Source organism: Oreochromis aureus, linkage group 13 (assembly GCF_013358895.1).
Source record: "Oreochromis aureus strain Israel breed Guangdong linkage group 13, ZZ_aureus, whole genome shotgun sequence".
Taxonomy (NCBI): domain Eukaryota; kingdom Metazoa; phylum Chordata; class Actinopteri; order Cichliformes; family Cichlidae; genus Oreochromis; species Oreochromis aureus.
In genome coordinates this window covers 28546455-28570580 of record NC_052954.1, presented here as the reverse complement: position 1 = coordinate 28570580, position 24126 = coordinate 28546455, and the positions used below count along the sequence as shown (strand labels likewise).

The 24126-nt window shown below is 38.0% G+C and overlaps 1 protein-coding gene and 1 long non-coding RNA gene across 2 annotated transcripts; both read right to left on the bottom strand.

The window, feature by feature from the left end:
* Window positions 1–643: 643 nt before the first annotated feature.
* On the bottom strand, window positions 644–20193 carry lnpk (lunapark, ER junction formation factor). Its single transcript, XM_031743901.2, is given in 16 exon segments — window positions 644–2691; window positions 5179–5292; window positions 5295–5351; window positions 5677–5747; window positions 14174–14279; window positions 14536–14640; window positions 14885–15001; window positions 15175–15226; window positions 15320–15403; window positions 16529–16569; window positions 17143–17201; window positions 17390–17526; window positions 17613–17663; window positions 17867–17908; window positions 19036–19106; window positions 20055–20193. Coding segments are annotated over 15 exon segments (1260 nt in total). The 5' UTR covers window positions 19063–19106; window positions 20055–20193; the 3' UTR covers window positions 644–2494.
* LOC120443275 lies at window positions 10544–13526 on the bottom strand. Its single transcript, XR_005615301.1, has 3 exons — window positions 13455–13526; window positions 12959–13129; window positions 10544–11810 (listed from the first exon to the last, which is right to left on the bottom strand). It is a non-coding gene; the product is annotated as an uncharacterized LOC120443275 (long non-coding RNA).
* Window positions 20194–24126: the final 3933 nt, after the last annotated feature.

The window sequence follows — 24126 nt, the reverse complement described above, 5'->3', positions numbered from 1 at the left end:
ACAAGTATTACACATCAGGATGCGAGACACCATGTTGAGGATCTGGGACATTCTTTAAATATTTAACAGACAGCCTCATATTTTGAAGTTATACACATATTTCACCAGCATGTAGAGGAAGTGTAAAAAATACCAAAAACGGTTTGTTGATATTGGAAGCATTAAGCTAACCACAAGTCAGTAAGATGCTGCAGGTACCAGTTTTTTCCCCAACTTTGTAAATAAAACAATCGGATGAAGGGAAATAACGGGATTAAGAAAAAAATTAAAAATTCAAATGGTGCTCAACGTGTCGTGACAGGAAACTTGAAATAAGTGTTCTCTCCTTAACATTTGACCAAGGTTTATCTAAAAACATTCTTGCCTCTGGATTCTTTGGGCTGTCCCAATCCTACCAGCCAACCTCTGGCAAAACTATTTTCCCCACTTCATCAGGGTGTGTCTCTGGGACCCAAGCTGTGCAACACAGGCGATACAGGACGTTTACATTTGCATAGACACTCACCATTTCTCCTGGTTCCACCTAGTAACACAACATTCCAAATGAAGAATGAATTCCCATCCCTTCAGCTACAGCTAGGACTTAATGGCACCAGGTTCCTACTGTGAACATTTAAAATGAACGTAAGCACCGAGACGTAAACTCTTTCAATATTTTATGACCTAATGTTTACCGAAACAGAATCAAGGAATACACTTAAATAGCTGTGAACACAATGGCAATAAAAGGTTAAATGAGTACATTTTTAAAAATGTCTGATTTACAAATTAAAACACTGTATAGCCAAATAAATAAAATAAAAATAGAACTCAGTGCAAATGACGACGTGAAGTACAGACAAAAAAAACAATGGATTTGGCAAATTATAATCCTGACTGAGTAAAACGATCGGCAATGACCACATACAGATAAACTGGCAGTTTAAGCTCAAAGTCGTTTGTTTCTTCTGCTTGCAAAGTATACAGAAGTTTATTCAGCAATTTTTTCATTGTTACCAGCTAATAAATACTAATGTTATAACTAAGCTAATAACAGTTTTTGACAGGTAATATCTTGCAGACATCGATTCAAAGTAAGAGCTTAGTTTAAATGTATTCTGCTAAAAGATGGCAAGGAAAAATAGAGTCAACATGTTTCCTCTGATAAATCTAATTTTCCAGATTTGATGGGCAGTTTATTTCAATCCAGCCACAAAATGAGAGAACACACACACACACACACACACACACACACACACACACACACACATGCAGATTATAAAGGAAATAAGAGTAATGAGAGTCATGTTAGCCATTTCCATCAGCATCAGAAAAGTGGTAAATACCATACCAATTGGTAGAGCACAGATTCATTAGCGTAACAGTTGAAGTTAAACATTATTTAAATTCATTCTCTCAGCCTAAAAAAAAAAAAGAAAGAAAAAGAAGTGAGAATGAATCTTTTTCCCCCTTTCAGTGAACAGACTACAGCTAATTGTTTCTGCATCCTTTCTTTCCTTGATGCAACATAAGCCACACTGGTTTACTCCTCTCATTCAGCATTCAGTTTCAGTACTTTTGCTTCCAACAGAAGTGCAACTAACTGCTCATATCTCATCATTGGCAGTCTGGGACAAAGATGCCGTAATATAATGAAAACAAAAGAGAAACAAAAAGCATTAAAATGTATGGGAATAAAAGCATACATGCATCAGCGTTGGCTAAACATGACTACAACAGAAGGTATCCAAAGAGATAAATGTTTCTATTGTTAGCCTAAAATATTGGATCAGGGACTTAAAATGGAAGATGAAAAAGCCACAGCAGCAGCCTGAAACCTAACAGCATACTTGTATGCACATACTGTAAACACAACAGAAGCTGTCCTGATTCACAACAGGTTTATCCTGAGATGGACTTCATGTGTTATGCATGTCAGTGTTTGGATAGTGTAGGAAAATCCAGTGTTTCCCACACTGGATAAGGAGTGTTTGTGTTGACCTTTTGCTACAACTATCTGACATTCTCACCCACTTCAGGAAGTCATTTTAAACAGCAGCAATCCTCTTAGTAACGTCATTTCATCTGAGAACAAACAATGTGTGAACCAGCAGTTCTATCTAAAACGCTTTTTCTTATCAAAACCATACAGCATCCAACTACATTAACCCTAAAAGGACCTTAGAGTGTAAATCGTTACTTTAAGTTAGTGCACCTACAGAGCAATATCACCAATCAACCAACTACACCACAGAGAAATAGCCTCAAAATTCAAACTACAACCCTCAATCTGACTCCTTCCCAGTCATCGCATCAAACTCATGACCAAGATATGTTGGCATCATTTTTGGCAATACTGTTGGACAATTTCACTAATAAATATAAATAATGATGATGGCAATCCTTGTCCATCAATGCTGCTTTTAAATACCAATAACTATTCCGGCCATTACCATCACCTTCTGCCTGGACAGAACAATCACATTTCTCTGGACCTTTTCTGGCCTCTTAGAAACTACGATGGCTGAGCTCCTGTCTCACAGGGGCTGCTGCGACTCTGTTCCGGTTCCTCCTCAGCCACCTCTTCCTGAACCATTTCTTCTTCTTCTTCTTTCTCTTCCTCCTTCTGCTGCAGCTGATCCTGCTCCTTTAATGGGCTCTTGCTCTCTACTTCTTTAGTGATTCCTTCGCAATCTCCCATCTCCTTCTCATCTGAGGAGAAAGCATGCAAGGAAGAAATGTATATAACTACGAAGCAAAAAGGTAACAGAAGGGAGGCGCGAGAAAGAGCAAGCTTTGGGCTAACGTAAAGAGTTTGCAGTACAACAAATGATTGGTTTCTTGGATCAGGTAGTAAAGGAAATTAGCAGCATTCCTGTTGTTAAGGTTAACATTCTGTAAGCTTACAAGAGTGTTTTCTACAAACAGATTTGGAAGGAGCAGGCAATGTAAGGAGCTTAACTAACACACCCAGAAACCTCTCCTCTTCCATCAATTAAAAGCCCAGGAAGACCAACATCAGAGGCTATGGCATACGTATCTACACCTCAAGTACATGTTATTACATGTTAGGAATGAAAATGAAAAACGCTGTGATGTATAATGATTAATTTAGTGATGGACAAAACCACTTGAGTTTTAGAAAAAAAAGAAGAAGAAAGAAATTTGATGGTGTAAATTCAGTCAATTACACAGAAATGTATTGTAGAACTAGACTGTGGCAAAAGGAAGATTTGATTCCTGTTTGTGGAGGATTTATAGTTCAGGTGGAGATTGGCAATGATTACATGACACAGCACATCTTCTGACATAAGTGCAGAGTAAATAAATTTAGGTCAAATTTTCCAATGGGGTGACTGAAAGCACCTACCAGTCCTTGGATATTTAATCAATTTAAAATTGCCCCAAAAATGTATATTAATATTATCCCAGCTGAATGGGAATTAAATCAGGAACAATGGCATGTTTTTTTTTCGATCATTTTCACGTTTCTACATGGACTCCAAAGCAAAAATTACTTAGTTAAGAAGAAGGTCTAAATATTTTGCACACTCCGTGAATACCAAACCTGGGTCAAATAAGTCAGATCAAAGTCACGTTGTTTAAATGTATAGTCTATAAGGATAATTTCAGCTCAAGAAATACAGGATCAGTGGATCAGCAGAAGCATTAAAATGTCACATTATGTTTTTATTTATCTATTTATTTTGTTTTGCAGTGTGGCTTTAAAATTTCTTTAAGGCAGGATAAAATCCATTTATGACTCCTATCGGACCCAGGTGTGGTGACATCCATCACCAGCTAACACCCATCATTGCTTTAGTCTGATTACTGGTAGCAGTTTGGGATTGGCTGCATTCTACAGTGTTATGGATTCTACAGCAAAGAAAGATGGACCTATCTGGCGATAATTAAATCGGTTCAAATTATGCCGGCTTGCACAGCGCAGGGGAGAGAAGGGCAGGGAAACCTGGACTCCGCAGAGGTCGAGTCTCTGGTCTTTGTTGGATCTGGAAACTGTGGACCAAATTCACGGAGCTGGAGCTTTTGCTAGAAGCAAAATCATACCATTAAACGCACCGGTCACAGGAAATGTACTGTGAAACTTGCACGAATGCAGCTTTTGATCAACTGTTGACTGAAATACATGCTGAACTGCTTCTGCTTCTACTTGGTGCAGAGAAGTTTCTTGCCCAATTACCTCATGAACAGAAACTGCAAAACATGTAGCCTAGAAATTCTGTTCAATTAGTTCGACTATGCAGTTTCATGAACACTGAGCAAGAAAGCGGTTACAGGAAACTCATTCCATCTTGCTCAGTGGAATTATGTTTCTTGATTTTACAATCACAGTGTATTCCCCTTATATAAAAAGTGGTGACATTCGAAGTTTGCCCATGTGCTGCCTCATCTGGCTTGTTGCTCACTAAAAAGCTTAAAAAAGGATTAACGTTGAAAAAAATCAAAGATAAATAAATGAAGAAGGTCAACCGGCACATTGCAGCGAAGCATTTAAAACAGGTGTTAGGACATGGAAGAAATAGCCAAGATGTACAGGAGAGTCTAAGTGTAAGACTGCACATGGGGTGCCATTTGTACCAAAATTATTGACACTGTGTTGTTAGGAGTGTGTTGTTCTCTCTGTCATGTCATTCATTGTCCCACCAGCAAAGGTGGAATATCTCCTATCTATACTTTTGCTAAAAAGTTTGATTAAGTCCTGTTCAGTTGGACTGTGGCCTTGTATTAAAATTTTAAATGGTTAAAAATCTGCCACTGACTTTGTTCAATGCTCTAGAAAAAAAACTCATTGAAATTTGAGGTCAGGATCACAAATTACAATTCAGTGTCAATTTTCAAAGAAAATGCAACAAATCCAAACTATAACACAAATGTGTGGTTGTCATAATCATGTTGTCACCAACTACAGTTCAACAACATTCACAGCTAAATACACTTTTGGCATAAATGGAACCTCATAACTGTGTGCCCATTCTCTTAGATTTAAATACAAACCAACATATTATCTTTGGTTACATTCAGACTAAATTTACTTTTTTTTTTTTTATTTCTGTTCTGATAAGTGAACTAGAAAAGTATTGGCACTGGTCCTAACATTTAGTTCTTGCTTGGTTAGAGTTTAGCATCTTAGGTGAGAGTGACACAACTGTGTCATTTGTGTGACGAGTGTTCTAGTACCTCCAGAAGGTGGCGCGCTCTCCTCTGTATCTGTCCCAGAACGTGGTGATGGCCCAGGTGAACGTGATTCAGCCCGCAGCCTCTTTTCAAAGCTGAACTCTGGAAGTCGGGGGCCTGAGGACGAGTCTTCCTAGCTGGATTCATAAAGTAGCAATACTGGCGCAAGCGAAATGCTGCAGGAGGAGGACAGAGAGAAAGCAAAACACACACGAAAAAAGAATTAGCGATTAGATTGCTTAAGTTCAGTACACATATCCGTGAATGTCCAGATTTTCATCAATTTGTGGACTGTACCAGCTACGTGTTGCACATATAAAGAGGGTGTCAGAACCATGAAAACCTATTTATCATGGGAACACTTTATCCAGGAATCTGAGCTTTCAGTGAGCTGTTGAAAAGTCAAGACAGTTTTATTTTTTTATATCTCTAACCTTCCAATCACTTCTGTCTTACCTGAAAAACATCTTCAAAAATGCAGTAGTGCGTTTCTGAGCTTACCTAGATATTCAAACTCTTCTTTCAGAGCCATGCCATTATGAGAAAAACACTGCTGGCAGATCAGCGCGTATCTATAAGAAACAAGACAGGACAGAGAGGAATATAGAGGCAAAGAGAATAATGATCGGTGCATTCCAGGAGCTATTCAATAAAAAAAATACACCTCAAAAATCTGCCTCATCTTTTTCAGTCAATGATTTCCCATGATGTTTTTTCTCCAAATGGTATAACTCCAACAGACAAACATAGTGAATACTATAAGTGCAGCTGAAGAGCAAACAGGTGTGAGTTCATTATAAACTATTTCAAGCGGGATAACTTCCCACAGCAATCTATCTGGAGAAGCAGCTAACCTGGCACGCATCACCTGGTTTTATTTATTTTTTACAGTTTCTGTTGTAACTAGATTTTTTTAAAACACATTTACCATACAAATAATAGATAAAATGAGCAGCCTAGCTTTTCACCCTTGTGTAATTTTATGCTATGGTGTTCATTTCCATGGAGATCATTCAGGTACAAGCTGCAGAGCTTAAGGAATAAAGTAATGTTGCCTTTACCATGAGTGAATGCATTTATTTTGATTCTATATTATAGTACAGTTCAATACATGGCAGTGTTGGGCTGACATTGACTGCCCAACACATCCTGTAGAGACTAATCCATCAGTTTGAAATAAGACAATTCTACAAAGGGCTGTAAATTCAAAAAAGGATCCTCACCTGTTCTGTGGTCCATCCCCTACCAGATACTCGATGACTCTGTCCAGAGCTCCCCTGTCTTTGGGCAAGATGGGTCTAGCTAACGGAGGACCTGGAGGGTGCATACCTGTAAATAAGTCCACACATGGAAATTAATACAGAATCACATTACAAATACACTGTTTTGCAAGTTTAAAAAAAACAAAAACAGATTAGGTTAAAAAAAAAAAAAAAAAAAAAACCAAGCCAGCGTCAAAACAGTATAAAGGGTATAAACACGAAGAGTGGTGATGTCCAAATCACTACATTAAAAAGTTACGAGAAATCAGGCACTGCAGATGTTCATTTTTGCCATGCATAGATGCATGATGTCAAGCTAGACAATACCTTGCATTGGGGAGGAGGGAGTCCTAGGTACTGCGCCCTGTAGGACCGAAGCAGACAGAGCAGATCTGTCTGGTGGACCTCCTGGAGCTGAGAGAGGAACACGTTCTGTTGGAAGAGCGACACAAGAGATGGACACAAACTGGCATCTAAGAGAACTAAGTCAAAGGCAGCTGGCATTGCTGTTCACTACAGTTGCCTTTGACTTAGCTCTGTGCCTTTGACCTCAAACTTCATTTAGATTTTGATGCTGTATATTCTTTTTACATGCATCACAAATGGGCACGGCATGAGATTCAAGAAATATTAGGATCGTTTATTATACTTAAAGCGTCTCATTTTGTCTGCTTACCCACAGGTGTGCCTGCTGGTCCCAGCAGGGGACGTGCTCCCGGTGTAGGAGTCATGACCATTGCATGCGGGGTGCCCATTGGCATCGGTCTCATTGGCACCCCTCTCTGCCGAATCTCTGCCCAGGGGGAAGAAATTCATTGAAGCATTTGTTCCTTCCTAATAGATTAGCATTTACGACAGCACCAACAACTACACCACCTTCAAAGTCCCTTAAATCACCTGCCTTCTCCAGTCTGGTGGTTGGTTTGAACTTCTGCAGGTCATCATTGCAGTGTGCACCTGATTAAATGGAAAAATAATCTTCAGTTGCTGCCATATGACTGGCTGATTACACGTTTGCATTAACACGCACTTGAACAGGTGTACCTGACAGTGAGTGAAAGATGGTCAAAGTAAATTTGGTTGTTCACAAAACCCATATAGAGTACACAACCTGTGACTGAATAATTAATAAGTCCACTAAATATCCAAGTGGTGTCTGACAGTGAACTGAAAAGTGATTTACGGTAATCTAAGAGAAGGATGGTAATATTTAGGAATCAAAACAATTAACAAAACACAACCACTGCCGTCCTTTGTTGTTGAAAACCTCTTTATTGGGCGTTCCAAGCGCAAATTTAATGAGAAACAGCATGGGCAGAAATCCATTTGATAAATTTAGCAAGGCAAAAACAAAACTACAAACAGAAAAGTAACAAGTATTACACATCAGGATGCGAGACACCATGTTGAGGATCTGGGACATTCTTTAAATATTTAACAGACAGCCTCATATTTTGAAGTTATACACATATTTCACCAGCATGTAGAGGAAGTGTAAAAATACCAAAAACGGTTTGTTGATATTGGAAGCATTAAGCTAACCACAAGTCAGTAAGATGCTGCAGGTACCAGTTTTTTTCCCCAACTTTGTAAATAAAACAATCGGATGAAGGGAAATAACGGGATTAAGAAAAAAAATTAAAAATTCAAATGGTGCTCAACGTGTCGTGACAGGAAACTTGAAATAAGTGTTCTCTCCTTAACATTTGACCAAGGTTTATCTAAAAACATTCTTGCCTCTGGATTCTTTGGGCTGTCCCAATCCTACCAGCCAACCTCTGGCAAAACTATTTTCCCCACTTCATCAGGGTGTGTCTCTGGGACCCAAGCTGTGCAACACAGGCGATACAGGACGTTTACATTTGCATAGACACTCACCATTTCTCCTGGTTCCACCTAGTAACACAACATTCCAAATGAAGAATGAATTCCCATCCCTTCAGCTACAGCTAGGACTTAATGGCACCAGGTTCCTACTGTGAACATTTAAAATGAACGTAAGCACCGAGACGTAAACTCTTTCAATATTTTATGACCTAATGTTTACGAAACAGAATCAAGGAATACACTTAAATAGCTGTGAACACAATGGCAATAAAAGGTTAAATGAGTACACATTTTAAAAATGTCTGATTTACAAATTAAAACACTGTATAGCCAAATAAATAAAATAAAAATAGAACTCAGTGCAAATGACGACGTGAAGTACAGACAAAAAAACAATGGATTTGGCAAATTATAATCCTGACTGAGTAAAACGATCGGCAATGACCACATACAGATAAACTGGCAGTTTAAGCTCAAAGTCGTTTGTTTCTTCTGCTTGCAAAGTATACAGAAGTTTATTCAGCAATTTTTTCATTGTTACCAGCTAATAAATACTAATGTTATAACTAAGCTAATAACAGTTTTTGACAGGTAATATCTTGCAGACATCGATTCAAAGTAAGAGCTTAGTTTAAATGTATTCTGCTAAAAGATGGCAAGGAAAAATAGAGTCAACATGTTTCCTCTGATAAATCTAATTTTCCAGATTTGATGGGCAGTTTATTTCAATCCAGCCACAAAATGAGAGAACACACACACACACACACACATGCAGATTATAAAGGAAATAAGAGTAATGAGAGTCATGTTAGCCATTTCCATCAGCATCAGAAAAGTGGTAAATACCATACCAATTGGTAGAGCACAGATTCATTAGCGTAACAGTTGAAGTTAAACATTATTTAAATTCATTCTCTCAGCCTGTTAAAAAAAAAAAAAAGAAGTGAGAATGAATCTTTTTTCCCCCTTTCAGTGAACAGACTACAGCTAATTGTTTCTGCATCCTTTCTTTCCTTGATGCAATATTAGCCACACTGGTTTACTCCTCTCATTCAGCATTCAGTTTCAGTACTTTTGCTTCCAACAGAAGTGCAACTAACTGCTCATATCTCATCATTGGCAGTCTGGGACAAAGATGCCGTAATATAATGAAAACAAAAGAGAAACAAAAAGCATTAAAATGTATGGGAATAAAAGCATACATGCATCAGCGTTGGCTAAACATGACTACAACAGAAGGTATCCAAAGAGATAAATGTTTCTATTGTTAGCCTAAAATATTGGATCAGGGACTTAAAATGGAAGATGAAAAAGCCACAGCAGCAGCCTGAAACCTAACAGCATACTTGTATGCACATACTGTAAACACAACAGAAGCTGTCCTGATTCACAACAGGTTTATCCTGAGATGGACTTCATGTGTTATGCATGTCAGTGTTTGGATAGTGTAGGAAAATCCAGTGTTTCCCACACTGGATAAGGAGTGTTTGTGTTGACCTTTTGCTACAACTATCTGACATTCTCACCCACTTCAGGAAGTCATTTTAAACAGCAGCAATCCTCTTAGTAACGTCATTTCATCTGAGAACAAACAATGTGTGAACCAGCAGTTCTATCTAAAGCGCTTTTTCTTATCAAAACCATACAGCATCCAACTACATTAACCCTAAAAGGACCTTAGAGTGTAAATCGTTACTTTAAGTTAGTGCACCTACAGAGCAATATCACCAATCAACCAACTACACCACAGAGAAATAGCCTCAAAATTCAAACTACAACCCTCAATCTGACTCCTTCCCAGTCATCGCATCAAACTCATGACCAAGATATGTTGGCATCATTTTTGGCAATACTGTTGGACAATTTCACTAATAAATATAAATAATGATGATGGCAATCCTTGTCCATCAATGCTGCTTTTAAATACCAATAACTATTCCGCCATTACCATCACCTTCTGCCTGGACAGAACAATCACATTTCTCTGGACCTTTTCTGGCCTCTTAGAAACTACGATGGCTGAGCTCCTGTCTCACAGGGGCTGCTGCGACTCTGTTCGGTTCCTCCTCAGCCACCTCTTCCTGAACCATTTCTTCTTCTTCTTCTTTCTCTTCCTCCTTCTGCTGCAGCTGATCCTGCTCCTTTAATGGGCTCTTGCTCTCTACTTCTTTAGTGATTCCTTCGCAATCTCCCATCTCCTTCTCATCTGAGGAGAAAGCATGCAAGGAAGAAATGTATATAACTACTGAAGCAAAAAGGTAACAGAAGGGAGGCGAGAAAGAGCAAGCTTTGGGCTAACGTAAAGAGTTTGCAGTACAACAAATGATTGGTTTCTTGGATCAGGTAGTAAAGGAAATTAGCAGCATTCCTGTTGTTAAGGTTAACATTCTGTAAGCTTACAAGAGTGTTTTCTACAAACAGATTTGGAAGGAGCAGGCAATGTAAGGAGCTTAACTAACACACCCAGAAACCTCTCCTCTTCCATCAATTAAAAGCCCAGGAAGACCAACATCAGAGGCTATGGCATACGTATCTACACCTCAAGTACATGTTATTACATGTTAGGAATGAAAATGAAAAAACGCTGTGATGTATAATGATTAATTTAGTGATGGACAAAACCACTTGAGTTTTAGAAAAAAAAAGAAGAAGAAAGAAATTTGATGGTGTAAATTCAGTCAATTACACAGAAATGTATTGTAGAACTAGACTGTGGCAAAAGGAAGATTTGATTCCTGTTTGTGGAGGATTTATAGTTCAGGTGGAGATTGGCAATGATTACATGACACAGCACATCTTCTGACATAAGTGCAGAGTAAATAAATTTAGGTCAAATTTTCCAATGGGGTGACTGAAAGCACCTACCAGTCCTTGGATATTTAATCAATTTAAAATTGCCCCAAAAATGTATATTAATATTATCCCAGCTGAATGGGAATTAAATCAGGAACAATGGCATGTTTTTTTTCGATCATTTTCACGTTTCTACATGGACTCCAAAGCAAAAATTACTTAGTTAAGAAGAAGGTCTAAATATTTTGCACACTCCGTGAATACCAAACCTGGGTCAAATAAGTCAGATCAAAGTCACGTTGTTTAAATGTATAGTCTATAAGGATAATTTCAGCTCAAGAAATACAGGATCAGTGGATCAGCAGAAGCATTAAAATGTCACATTATGTTTTTTATTTATCTATTTATTTTGTTTTGCAGTGTGGCTTTAAAATTTCTTTAAGGCAGGATAAAATCCATTTATGACTCCTATCGGACCCAGGTGTGGTGACATCCATCACCAGCTAACACCCATCATTGCTTTAGTCTGATTACTGGTAGCAGTTTGGGATTGGCTGCATTCTACAGTGTTATGGATTCTACAGCAAAGAAAGATGGACCTATCTGGCGATAATTAAATCGGTTCAAATTATGCCGGCTTGCACAGCGCAGGGAGAGAAGGGGCAGGGAAACCTGGACTCCGCAGAGGTCGAGTCTCTGGTCTTTGTTGGATCTGGAAACTGTGGACCAAATTCCACGGAGCTGGAGCTTTTGCTAGAAGCAAAATCATACCATTAAACGCACCGGTCACAGGAAATGTACTGTGAAACTTGCACGAATGCAGCTTTTGATCAACTGTTGACTGAAATACATGCTGAACTGCTTCTGCTTCTACTTGGTGCAGAGAAGTTTCTTGCCCAATTACCTCATGAACAGAAACTGCAAAACATGTAGCCTAGAAATTCTGTTCAATTAGTTCGACTATGCAGTTTCATGAACACTGAGCAAGAAAGCGGTTACAGGAAACTCATTCCATCTTGCTCAGTGGAATTATGTTTCTTGATTTTACAATCACAGTGTATTCCCTTATATAAAAAGTGGTGACATTCGAAGTTTGCCCATGTGCTGCCTCATCTGGCTTGTTGCTCACTAAAAAGCTTAAAAAGGATTAACGTTGAAAAAAATCAAAGATAAATAAATGAAGAAGGTCAACGGCACATTGCAGCGAAGCATTTAAAACAGGTGTTAGGACATGGAAGAAATAGCCAAGATGTACAGGAGAGTCTAAGTGTAAGACTGCACATGGGGTGCCATTTGTACCAAAATTATTGACACTGTGTTGTTAGGAGTGTGTTGTTCTCTCTGTCATGTCATTCATTGTCCCACCAGCAAAGGTGGAATATCTCCTATCTATACTTTTGCTAAAAAGTTTGATTAAGTCCTGTTCAGTTGGACTGTGGCCTTGTATTAAAATTTTAAATGGTTAAAAATCTGCCACTGACTTTGTTCAATGCTCTAGAAAAAAAAACTCATTGAAATTTGAGGTCAGGATCACAAATTACAATTCAGTGTCAATTTTCAAAGAAAATGCAACAAATCCAAACTATAACACAAATGTGTGGTTGTCATAATCATGTTGTCACCAACTACAGTTCAACAACATTCACAGCTAAATACACTTTTGGCATAAATGGAACCTCATAACTGTGTGCCCATTCTCTTAGATTTAAATACAAACCAACATATTATCTTTGGTTACATTCAGACTAAATTTACTTTCTTTTTTTTTTATTTCTGTTCTGATAAGTGAACTAGAAAAGTATTGGCACTGGTCCTAACATTTAGTTCTTGCTTGGTTAGAGTTTAGCATCTTAGGTGAGAGTGACACAACTGTGTCATTTGTGTGACGAGTGTTCTAGTACCTCCAGAAGGTGGCGCGCTCTCCTCTGTATCTGTCCCAGAACGTGGTGATGGCCCAGGTGAACGTGATTCAGCCCGCAGCCTCTTTTCAAAGCTGAACTCTGGAAGTCGGGGGGCCTGAGGACGAGTCTTCCTAGCTGGATTCATAAAGTAGCAATACGCGCAACGAAATGCTGCAGGGAGGAGGACAGAGAGAAAGCAAAACACACACGAAAAAGAATTAGCGATTAGATTGCTTAAGTTCAGTACACATATCCGTGAATGTCCAGATTTTCATCAATTTGTGGACTGTACCAGCTACGTGTTGCACATATAAAGAGGGTGTCAGAACCATGAAAACCTATTTATCATGGGAACACTTTATCCAGGAATCTGAGCTTTCAGTGAGCTGTTGAAAAGTCAAGACAGTTTTATTTTTTTATATCTCTAACCTTCCAATCACTTCTGTCTTACCTGAAAAACATCTTCAAAAATGCAGTAGTGCGTTTCTGAGCTTACCTAGATATTCAAACTTCTTTCAGAGCCATGCCATTATGAGAAAAACACTGCTGGCAGATCAGCGGCGTATCTATAAGAAACAAGACAGGACAGAGAGGAATATAGAGGCAAAGAGAATAATGATCGGTGCATTCCAGGAGCTATTCAAATAAAAAAATACACCTCAAAAATCTGCCTCATCTTTTTCAGTCAATGATTTCCCATGATGTTTTTTTCTCCAAATGGTATAACTCCAACAGACAAACATAGTGAATACTATAAGTGCAGCTGAAGAGCAAACAGGTGTGAGTTCATTATAAACTATTTCAAGCGGGATAACTTCCCACAGCAATCTATCTGGAGAAGCAGCTAACCTGGCACGCATCACCTGGTTTTATTTATTTTTACAGTTTCTGTTGTAACTAGATTTTTTAAAACACATTTACCATACAAATAATAGATAAAATGAGCAGCCTAGCTTTTCACCCTTGTGTAATTTTATGCTATGGTGTTCATTTCCATGGAGATCATTCAGGTACAAGCTGCAGAGCTTAAGGAATAAAGTAATGTTGCCTTTACCATGAGTGAATGCATTTATTTTGATTCTATATTATAGTACAGTTCAATACATGGCAGTGTTGGGCTGACATTGACTGCCCAACACATCCTGTAGAGACTAATCCATCAGTTTGAAATAAGACAATTCTACAAAGGGCTGTAAATTCAAAAAGGATCCTCACCTGTTCTGTGGTCCATCCCCTACCAGATACTCGATGACTCTGTCCAGAGCTCCCCTGTCTTTGGGCAAGATGGGTCTAGCTAACGGAGGACCTGGAGGGTGCATACCTGTAAATAAATCCACACATGGAAATTAATACAGAATCACATTACAAATACACTGTTTTGCAAGTTTAAAAAAAAACAAAAACAGATTGGGTTAAAAAAAAAAAAAAAAACCAAGCCAGCCTCAAAACAGTATAAAGGGTATAAACACGAAGAGTGGTGATGTCCAAATCACTACATTAAAAAGTTACGAGAAATCAGGCACTGCAGATGTTCATTTTTGCCATGCATAGATGCATGATGTCAAGCTAGACAATACCTTGCATTGGGGAGGAGGGAGTCCTAGGTACTGCGCCCTGTAGGACCGAAGCAGACAGAGCAGATCTGTCTGGTGGACCTCCTGGAGCTGAGAGAGGAACACGTTCTGTTGGAAGAGCGACACAAGAGATGGACACAAACTGGCATCTAAGAGAACTAAGTCAAAGGCAGCTGGCATTGCTGTTCACTACAGTTGCCTTTGACTTAGCTCTGTGCCTTTGACCTCAAACTTCATTTAGATTTTGATGCTGTATATTCTTTTTACATGCATCACAAATGGGCACGGCATGAGATTCAAGAAATATTAGGATCGTTTATTATACTTAAAGCGTCTCATTTTGTCTGCTTACCCACAGGTGTGCCTGCTGGTCCCAGCAGGGGACGTGCTCCCGGTGTAGGAGTCATGACCATTGCATGCGGGGTGCCCATTGGCATCGGTCTCATTGGCACCCCTCTCTGCCGAATCTCTGCCCAGGGGGAAGAAATTCATTGAAGCATTTGTTCCTTTCCAAAGGCATGAATAGGATTTGTTTATGCCATCACAGAAATCTCTCTCTCTCTCTTTGTAAGCGCTCCACTCTTCTGATCAGAAACTTTCCAAGTAAAATTAAGTAACACTCTGTGCAGAATTATGGGGTACCTTGTCCTGGTCTGGGAGTCATCGGAGAACGCGCTGGAGTTGACTCAAGTTCCTGCAGCAAAAAAGAGCGGAGCAATGTGAAACAAAATAAAAATACAATACAAAAATAAACAGATAAAATAAATATCAAGTGAAAAGCTCTCACAGCTTTCTTCTTAGCCTCAGGATCAAAACGTTCCAGGATGAGCTTGGCATTTTTGTACGTTTCTGTCTCCATCACCTCCTCAAGCTGGAAAGACAAAAAAGGGAAATCTAAGCTATAACATCCAGGCTTAACAGGATAAGAAATGTTGAAGTAGCTCGAGGAATAAAAAAAAAAAAATACTGATGGGGCCAGTGATACCCCTCAGCCTCCTAGTAAATACACTTATGGTATCAATTTCAAAATACTATGTTGCTTTGTTCTTGAGTTATTGTATTCACAAGATTTTCAGAAAACGTGAGCTTGAGGCTGAGGTCACTAAGATTCAAATTCATCTGAGATTTAAGCAGATACACATATTAAGCCTTAGGGGTAAAAAAAAAGGCCAGAATGATTTTCTTCTTGAAGATGCTTTCTGCTTCTCAAGGCGTGAAACTAAATAACATACAAAATAAAAGAACAGACCCAGCTGTTTTCTAAACTAAAACCACAGAGGGTTCGAAGATTGAGTGGAAATTCTCATCTGACAAACCACTGCAATCCTGAAGAGAAATAAAAAATAAATTAAGAAACAAACAAACAAAACTGGGGGAAAACTTACAATTTTTCAATCACAGTTAAATAAAATAAAAAAAGCTGGACGCGTAACACCCAATTTTTCAGATCCAAATAAACAGATCTGACCAATCAGACCACTGTATTTGGCAATAAGCGGGCTGTAGCTCAAAATACACACCTGTAATGAATATACAAATAATAAAATAACTATTTTATCTAAGACCCACGGCTAAAAGCTGCTCCAGGTCCATCAGCTCACTCAAATTATTTCTCTGCCTCTTCAGTCCTAACTCTGCCAACAACAAAAACAGGCCAACCAACATATGTACGAAAGCAACTGTGATACAGATTCAACTCCTGGATTAAACCAAGAAATTCCCTCTGCTGCTGCCTTCTCATGAGAATTGAGAGTTGAAGCCAAAATCTGTTTCTTCCTTTTCTTGTTTAGAAGCATCAGGACCAGCTCATCGTCGCTTAATACTGACTGTATTTTTTTCACAGTGCATATTTTGAGGACGAATTTCCAGCAAAAACACAATGCATTCATATGTGTTACACGACAAGTTCAGATGTGAAAAGTTTGTAATTTCACACTGTTTTTTTGCAATGCATTCAGTGTGTAATGGCCTTTACAGTGAAAGACTGAATACTTACAATCTTTTTTTTGACAGCCTTTAAATCTTCGAGTTTTTCACCTAAAAAGAAGAATAAATAACTTTAGTCAATTCGCATCATTTCCAATAAGCTCCTTTTTCCATCAACCCGTGCTCTGGAAATAAAACACAGTTTAAATTCTTATATGCTCAATTTGTGATGCCGCTAGTATCTTAACATATCTCAGGATCAAATTATGCTATTTTGTCTTTGTAGCCTAAGCAGTATGTACTGTCAATAATAAGAGTGTGGCTCGAGTCGCAAAGTTAGGAGGTTGTAAGAAAACATATTTGTAAGCAAGGACAATCAAAATGTAATGCTTAAAATCATATAGTCAACAACCATTACTCCTCAAGCCATTTTTCAATAGGCCACTGCTCAGCAGGCCTTTTTGCCTGAGCCTCCCTGTGCTCAACTATGAGTATGACCTAATTAATTATAGAAGGAGGCACAGGCCGAGCAGTAGGTAGACAGATTTGAAGCAGCAGTTTCCTGATCCAACCCAATTGTATCTTATGGAAGACAACCTCTAGCTTAACAGAAGCCTGAAAATAATATATGTGCTTTTAACTTTAATGGACAAACAAGCAAAGGAAGACTGATAGATCACTTACTGTTTCTCTCAGTGCGTTTGGAGAAGAGGAAAATCAATAACTTTCTGATGAACCACACCCTGTTGAAGAGCCAGAAAGAAATGCAGAGAGAAGAAAATTGTCTTCATCGACAACGTCACATTCAGAAACCCTTTTCTCTGCTCACAACTTATGGAAAATAATAAGACCTAATATGAAATTTACTTTTTACTTTGACACATTGAAGACAAAGCTGTGAATGATTGTGAAAAGCAACACTGGCACTCACAGCACAGGGTATATGAAGAAAGGCAGGGCCATGGCTATTCTCTGCAACCAGTGCTCGGGGAGGTAAAGACAGTAGACGATCAGGGAGGTCAACAGGTAAAGGGCAGATGAGTAAAGTAGCAACCGGCCAACCCATAGCTGCAGACAGATACATACAAATGTATCAATGAGAAAAAGAAAGGACAGCTCAAGAATGTTTTTCTTTAATGTTTTGCTGACATTACCTTTTGCAGACGCTGGTTTTTAGTTTTAAACTCTTCCAGCTCTTTAATCTCCTACAAGAGAAACATGTTAAAGGATATGTATACACTAAAAGAAAAGCCTACTACTTTGGAATGTACTCAGCTTTGTAGTTGTATTTGTAGTAGGTTGGTGTTTCCAGATGGCATACTACGTCATATTTTTAGTAAGCCTAAAATGGACTTGAAACATTGTGCAAATCTGTAAAATCAGGTAAAAAAGTATACACAGTCAGTACCTTGTCCAGGTTCTCCAGCTGCTCAACTGTTGTTGGCTTTGCCTGGATTAAGGATAAAAGTCAGAAAAATCACCATTAGCGTAATCGACTCGATTTTGATTCATCAAGAGTTCATCTCCAAAGGGGTCTACAAAAAAGCGAGATTAATGGTTTTATCATGCTATTTTGAGCTTTGAGTTTTCTGTCTCACAAAAGTGTCTCTTTTTTCGCTCAACCACTGTAGTAACTTATGCTTAACACATAACCTAACTGGAGCCAGGTTATAGGTTATAGGTTACAGGTTATGACTAGAACAACATGTTTTAAGTGCAATGTAGATTTTCTGCTGGGGGAATATGGTTTATATGTAAAGCAGAACCCAGAAAGCCCGCTTAAAAAGTTGATAAGTCCCATTGTGATATCCCTTATCTATGACTGTGGTTTTAGGTTTTGTCAAGCCAGCAAAGAAATCCTGGCTTTGCTAAACTTCCTTCATAGTATACCCTTCTGATTAGCTAAATATTTTAGTCAAAGGAAACTCAAAGCAAATGGGATGTTTGATTTTCTGAGTGAGAACAACAATCAATACCTTCACTGTTGCTAAGTCTCTCATGCTGCCTGCCTGCACCTCTTTCTTTCCCTTTGACTTGGCTAGTATGTCTAAATATAGTGTATGAATTCACCTAGCTTGGGTGCTAAGCTCAATCTGTTCATAGTTATCAAACTGTCTCACAGTAGAGTCACACAAGGCAAAACTTTACTGAGAATCAGCATCCAGAATTAGCATTTTACTTAATTATTCAAGGCTTGTAAAGTAAAAATAATGAGATTGGCAAATATTTAAAAAAAAATATTTAGAAATGAGTCACTTAAGTTATTTTGAATGTAAGGCTGACAACAAGTCACTTAAAACTCCGTGCATGTATAGTTGGAGTATGACTAGTGAGCTAAAAAAATCTTTTAAACCCTATTTTGGACAAAGTTGACAAGCTTTTTAAGTTTAAGTGTTTTTGGGGTTTTTTATGGATTGGGGTTAGACATTTGACTGGAAATTCAGTACATGTGGTTCATTTCAGTGAACTTAGCTTCAAAATAATCACTTGGATTCAATCCAATACAATCAATGATCAATTGAATTTTTCTCTGTTTCATTTTCTTGTATTCAAACATGTTTTGTGTCACTCACTTACCTTCCATCGAGATATCAGTGCCCCCATGTTTTTGAAAAAACACGAGTCTTTGCTTTGATTTCTTTGGTTCACTAAGAAACACACAAACAACATGTTACAGGTAAACAAAGCACACGGTCTTTGCTGTAACAGTTACACAACTTTTGATGTTAAACTCCACGTTTGAGCCTGACCCAGACATTTATGCACTTACATCATAACAGGATTTAGAAAGCTGTCTACAAAATCACACACAATGGCAACTCTACGAACATAATCTCTCCCTATGGCTCCTTATACATGCAACAAGGTGGCTAAATATATCACTTGTCACATTCTTCTTTCATTTTCAGTATCTCACTGGTTAAATGTAATGCATGGCAGGGAATTAAAATTCCATGCTCTTCACTTTTAACTCGCCAGACCCTATCATGAGATGGGTCTAGCCACGGCTAATGTCACCGCCGTGATTCCAGCTACAAATATTTTTTAAACTGGAAATACTTTGTAGTTTCCAAAAATGCGCAGCAACATGCATAAAGCTCCAACTGTGCTGTATTTCCGCCGAGTACCTAGCTTGCTAGCTGACCTAGCTTTAAGAGTTGGGAGTCAAGTCCCTGGGCGGTCACAAGACATAACCCTAATGATGCTGCAGAGATTTATAACTGGCATTTCCTAGCTATTTAAAGATGTTTCCTATTGACAGCAGCAGCAAACAATGATATAACTTGCTGTATTCCTGCTAACGTAAGGTAGTTATAGCTAGTATTAGCTGCTCATTTTACACTGCTGCGAGTCAGCCACGGTAAACTAAATACTCAGAAGAAAGAAGGGCCTTAGAAAACTAAGCTTTAGCATGACCACTACTTTTTGGGGCATATACAGAACTCTGATCAAGAAAGTACGTAAACTGATGTACTAAGCTAGCTTCTGTAATAACAACATACTGGTGCCGACATCAGCAGCAGGCACGCTGCGATAATAATATTCATCTTTACGTGGTCTTTTCAAATTAATACGTAAACGGAGAGGAAACTTACATTTACGCGATGTCTGGGTGTTTCTGTTCACTGACCATTCAGTAAAGTTCACGCAGAAACAAGCGCATCTTGTCTGCTAATGCTACCTAAACTGACATTTCAACTGCCAACCAGAAAGGGAGTTTGGCGCGGTGTTGAGACGTAACGGAGCGTATGTGACGTGGGCTGGGGGCAAAGGTTGACCCATTTCCCAGAGTCCTGTGCGGTGTAGTCTTTTTCGTTTCATTTTGTGAAATTTTTTATCTAGCGTTATTAGACAGTCTTCTTTAAAAAATTAATAACAAATAAACTGGACTTATGAAAACAAGAAAGGCAGATTGGTACACAATAATTGAAAATTAAATTAAAAACATAAGTTTAAACATGTATATGGCTTATATAGGATATGTTGGTGTACTTTCATGAAGTCATGGATGTGAACACTTTCTTGATAGTTTTCTGAACTGCTAGTGTTTCAAAGTAGCATCTATTCTACCCACAGCCTATGGTAAGGCTGTGGGTCATTTTTGACCCACTTGTGCATCTAAAGGTTAACAAATAATTTGGTTTGTCAGAGAAAAATATACATATTTATCAATTAATTTGATGCTACTGCAAAACAAATGAATGAATGGGTGAATAAATAAAATAAATGTGCATCAAAAGAGCCATTCTCGCTTTAGAAGTCTGCTCTGTTAACTAACTGATATCTGTCACTCAGCTTAAAAACCATAGGACTTATAGGATCAGCACAAATATCTGCAGTTTGCCTTTATGTGGGTATCATAACATATAGTACAATACAAATATATGCATATGGTAAATAATTTTGAGAGGTAATAATCATAATATAAGGAGATGGACTACACAATTTTATAATGGGAACCAGAACCAGGGGAAAATACTATACATAGTCAGATGTTGGTCTAATGGTACCTGAAAGATTATGTTTGGAGTCTTCAAAAAGAGGTTTCAGATTTCTACAAAGCTCACTCTCTTTTTTTCTTTTGGACTTTGATTTCTTCTTTGAAAGAAGATGGATTGTTTGGGCTTTTATGGATACTACTCGCTGGAGAAATAGGATGAATGGGCTAAAACAGTGGCTCAGCTGGCTGCTTATGAGAGGATGACATATACATGGGCCCCTTGGGGCATCTTTACTGCTGTAACTTGGAGGTCAATTTAGTAGTGTAACCAAGAACGTCAGAAAAAACTGGAGTTGTATTTGGTGCTTTGTCTCCATTTTTAAATAACAGCTACAGCTCTGATAGCCTTTTCTCTCGTCTTTGTCAAGTTAAGAGAACCATCTAAACTAAAAACAATAATACTAAAGCACTGGAGACTATTTTCTTTTGAAATTCTTGCATCATGTTATTCCAGCTATGTAATAAGACATTACTTTCTTCCATAACACCACCACAGATGTAAACATTCAATTCAGTGCCAGTCAAGCCTTTTTGTTGTAGTTCCCCAGTTTCTTGTCAGCATCCGGACCTTCAAGGCCGACAAAGCTGCAGGCTAACTTTAATATGTAATTCCAACTTTTGCCATTAGATGTCGCAGTTTTACTGTATGATGTGGACCCACCAGTAGGACTGAGAATATTTAGATGCTTAGGTGTTAAACTAAACAACTGAACAAATCGCATATGTGTACATTTAGCCTCCATTATAGGTCTAAATTATGTTTTTTTTTTCTTTTTAATTTATAAACCTTTTGTAAATGAAAGTGGCTTGAAAGAAAGAAAGGAAAAAAGAAGAAACCATTTGGGTTCCAGCTCAGCATCTTAATCACAAGTTTCCGTGGTGTCTCACTGTTATCCCATCGCAGGAAATTTGAAGTTGTGATATCTCACCAATATTTATTTCTCAGCTCTCAGCCGAGCTGTTTCAGATTTGGCTGCAGTGTGCAGAGATTTGGCCTCCAACTTTTATGCTTCTAGCTTCCTCTGGAGTCTTAAGAGTTATGGGCCTAATAAAATTCTGCCTGTCTTCTCTCTCACACACAATCACTCCTACACACACACACACACACACACACACACACACACACACACACACACACACACACACACACAAAGATAGGCCTATGCTGTATATATTATAGCTGATGAGTAATCCTGATGCTGATGTTATTTCCGTTTCATTAACCCGTAATAAATTAAACACTGAATGAAAATGAGCAACAGGGACTTTTCCAACTCTCCAGTGCCCTACTTGCATAGAGTACACACACGCTCATTTACGCGGGACAGCTGGATGTCACCAAACAATAATCACTGGTGTTTGACAATTTTAGACACAGTACAATAAAACGCGCATTTAATTGAGTTTTTAATTAGACTAATCTTTCTTTCCTCTATTTAGACAAAGGAAGAGAAGTAGACATGTTTTTTCAAATGTTTAAGAGAATTAGAAAAAAATGTGTTAAACAGCTTTATTTAACACGGCTAGTGGGATTTCATTGCTTGGGTAATTGTTGATAATTTCAGATTCTGCGTATGTGTCTAAAAATACAGAAACAATGTAACAAAAAAGTATAACTCGGCAAATACAGTTTAAAAAACGAAATTTTTTAAATTTTGCTATCAGATCTTTCATGATTTTCACGATATTTGCACCCTACTCTCTAAAGTCATTCATTTAAAGTCTTTATTTACATTAAAAGCTGTGCTACAATCGACTTTGAATAGGCTACGTTGTAATCAGGTGCACGTCAGGTAGGATGAGAGGCCTCCTGCACGTTTTTTTTCCCCCTCAATTGGCGAAACGTGACAAGAAGAAGGCGAATATTTCGAAGTGAGTGTGGTGGGGATAGATCGTTCTTTGGACTTGGTAGTCAGTGTGTGTAACTAAAAAAATAAAGACCTGCTTTACGGACGATGTCCAACGCAGAGCCCGTATATTTGTTATACGCCTACCTTTCTAACCGTAGGGTTTCATACATTACTGATTACGGCATCGGGAAACATTTGGATTAATTTTGTCTCGTATACTTTTTCTGGTTTTATTTACATTTAGTGTTTCGAGTGTTTAACCCTCACTAAACTGTCTTAATAATGTATTTACCCGTATCATTATTATTTTTATTAATTTTAATATCACCTATGTTTATTTATTTATTGTTTTAGTTTGGGGCATCTGTTTAGCTGAATGAAGTGCGAGGCCAAAATGTTCAATGCTTTGTGTCGCAATATATCAAAACACAAAATATTAAATACATTGTCCCGAACACTTTGTTTATTTACTTATTTTAATTACACAAATAATAATAGTAACAATAATAATAATAATAAAAATGTACACAGATATTTTCTTGGTGAAGTGGACTTCCTGTACATGAAAATCTGGTTAGTTAATCATTCTCATCCAACAAACTTATAGAATTATTTATAAAAGTTCAATATGCCGAGGTCATCGATGGAGGACAAACAACACGTGCTTTTAGTGAACTATAAGTTTCATTCATTCTCTGTGGGTTCTTTTTTTATTATTATTTTTTACAATTTATTTATTATTTTTTTAATAGCAGCCTTTGGACACCCTAAGTTTATTTTTTATAACTATTTTTTCCTCTTAGCCCAGTTTAGAGTAACTACATTTTTCGAGTACGATTACTAAAAATACACAGCCTTATATTGCTTTTACTAAAACATAGGCACTACAAAAAGGCAACGACCATGACCGCTGTAAGATGTAATTCAGAACCCACATCGCTATTTGGGACTCTGGGATGAGAGGTTGTTAAAGAAGCCTATTCTGCATGCCAGACATTATCACGCGTGTCCCCCACTGCTCAGCAGTTACCCAAATGAAACATATGTGTATACTGTGTATACTTACTGTAGCACATAAGTCTCTGTGGACGTCTAGCATCATTTTCACTGGATATATTAATTTGGTAAATGAAATTAAAATAAACCAGTCCTTTGTGGTTTCTGTCATCAATGTTGTTTTGCCTCATTTAAAGACTTGCATCAGCTTGCTCTACATTTGTTTTGCACAAAATTACTTAATGTAAATTTAGTAAGTTTGGTTACCATGGAACCCAGTCAATTCACCAGCAAAGTAACTGATCAGTACACATCATAATC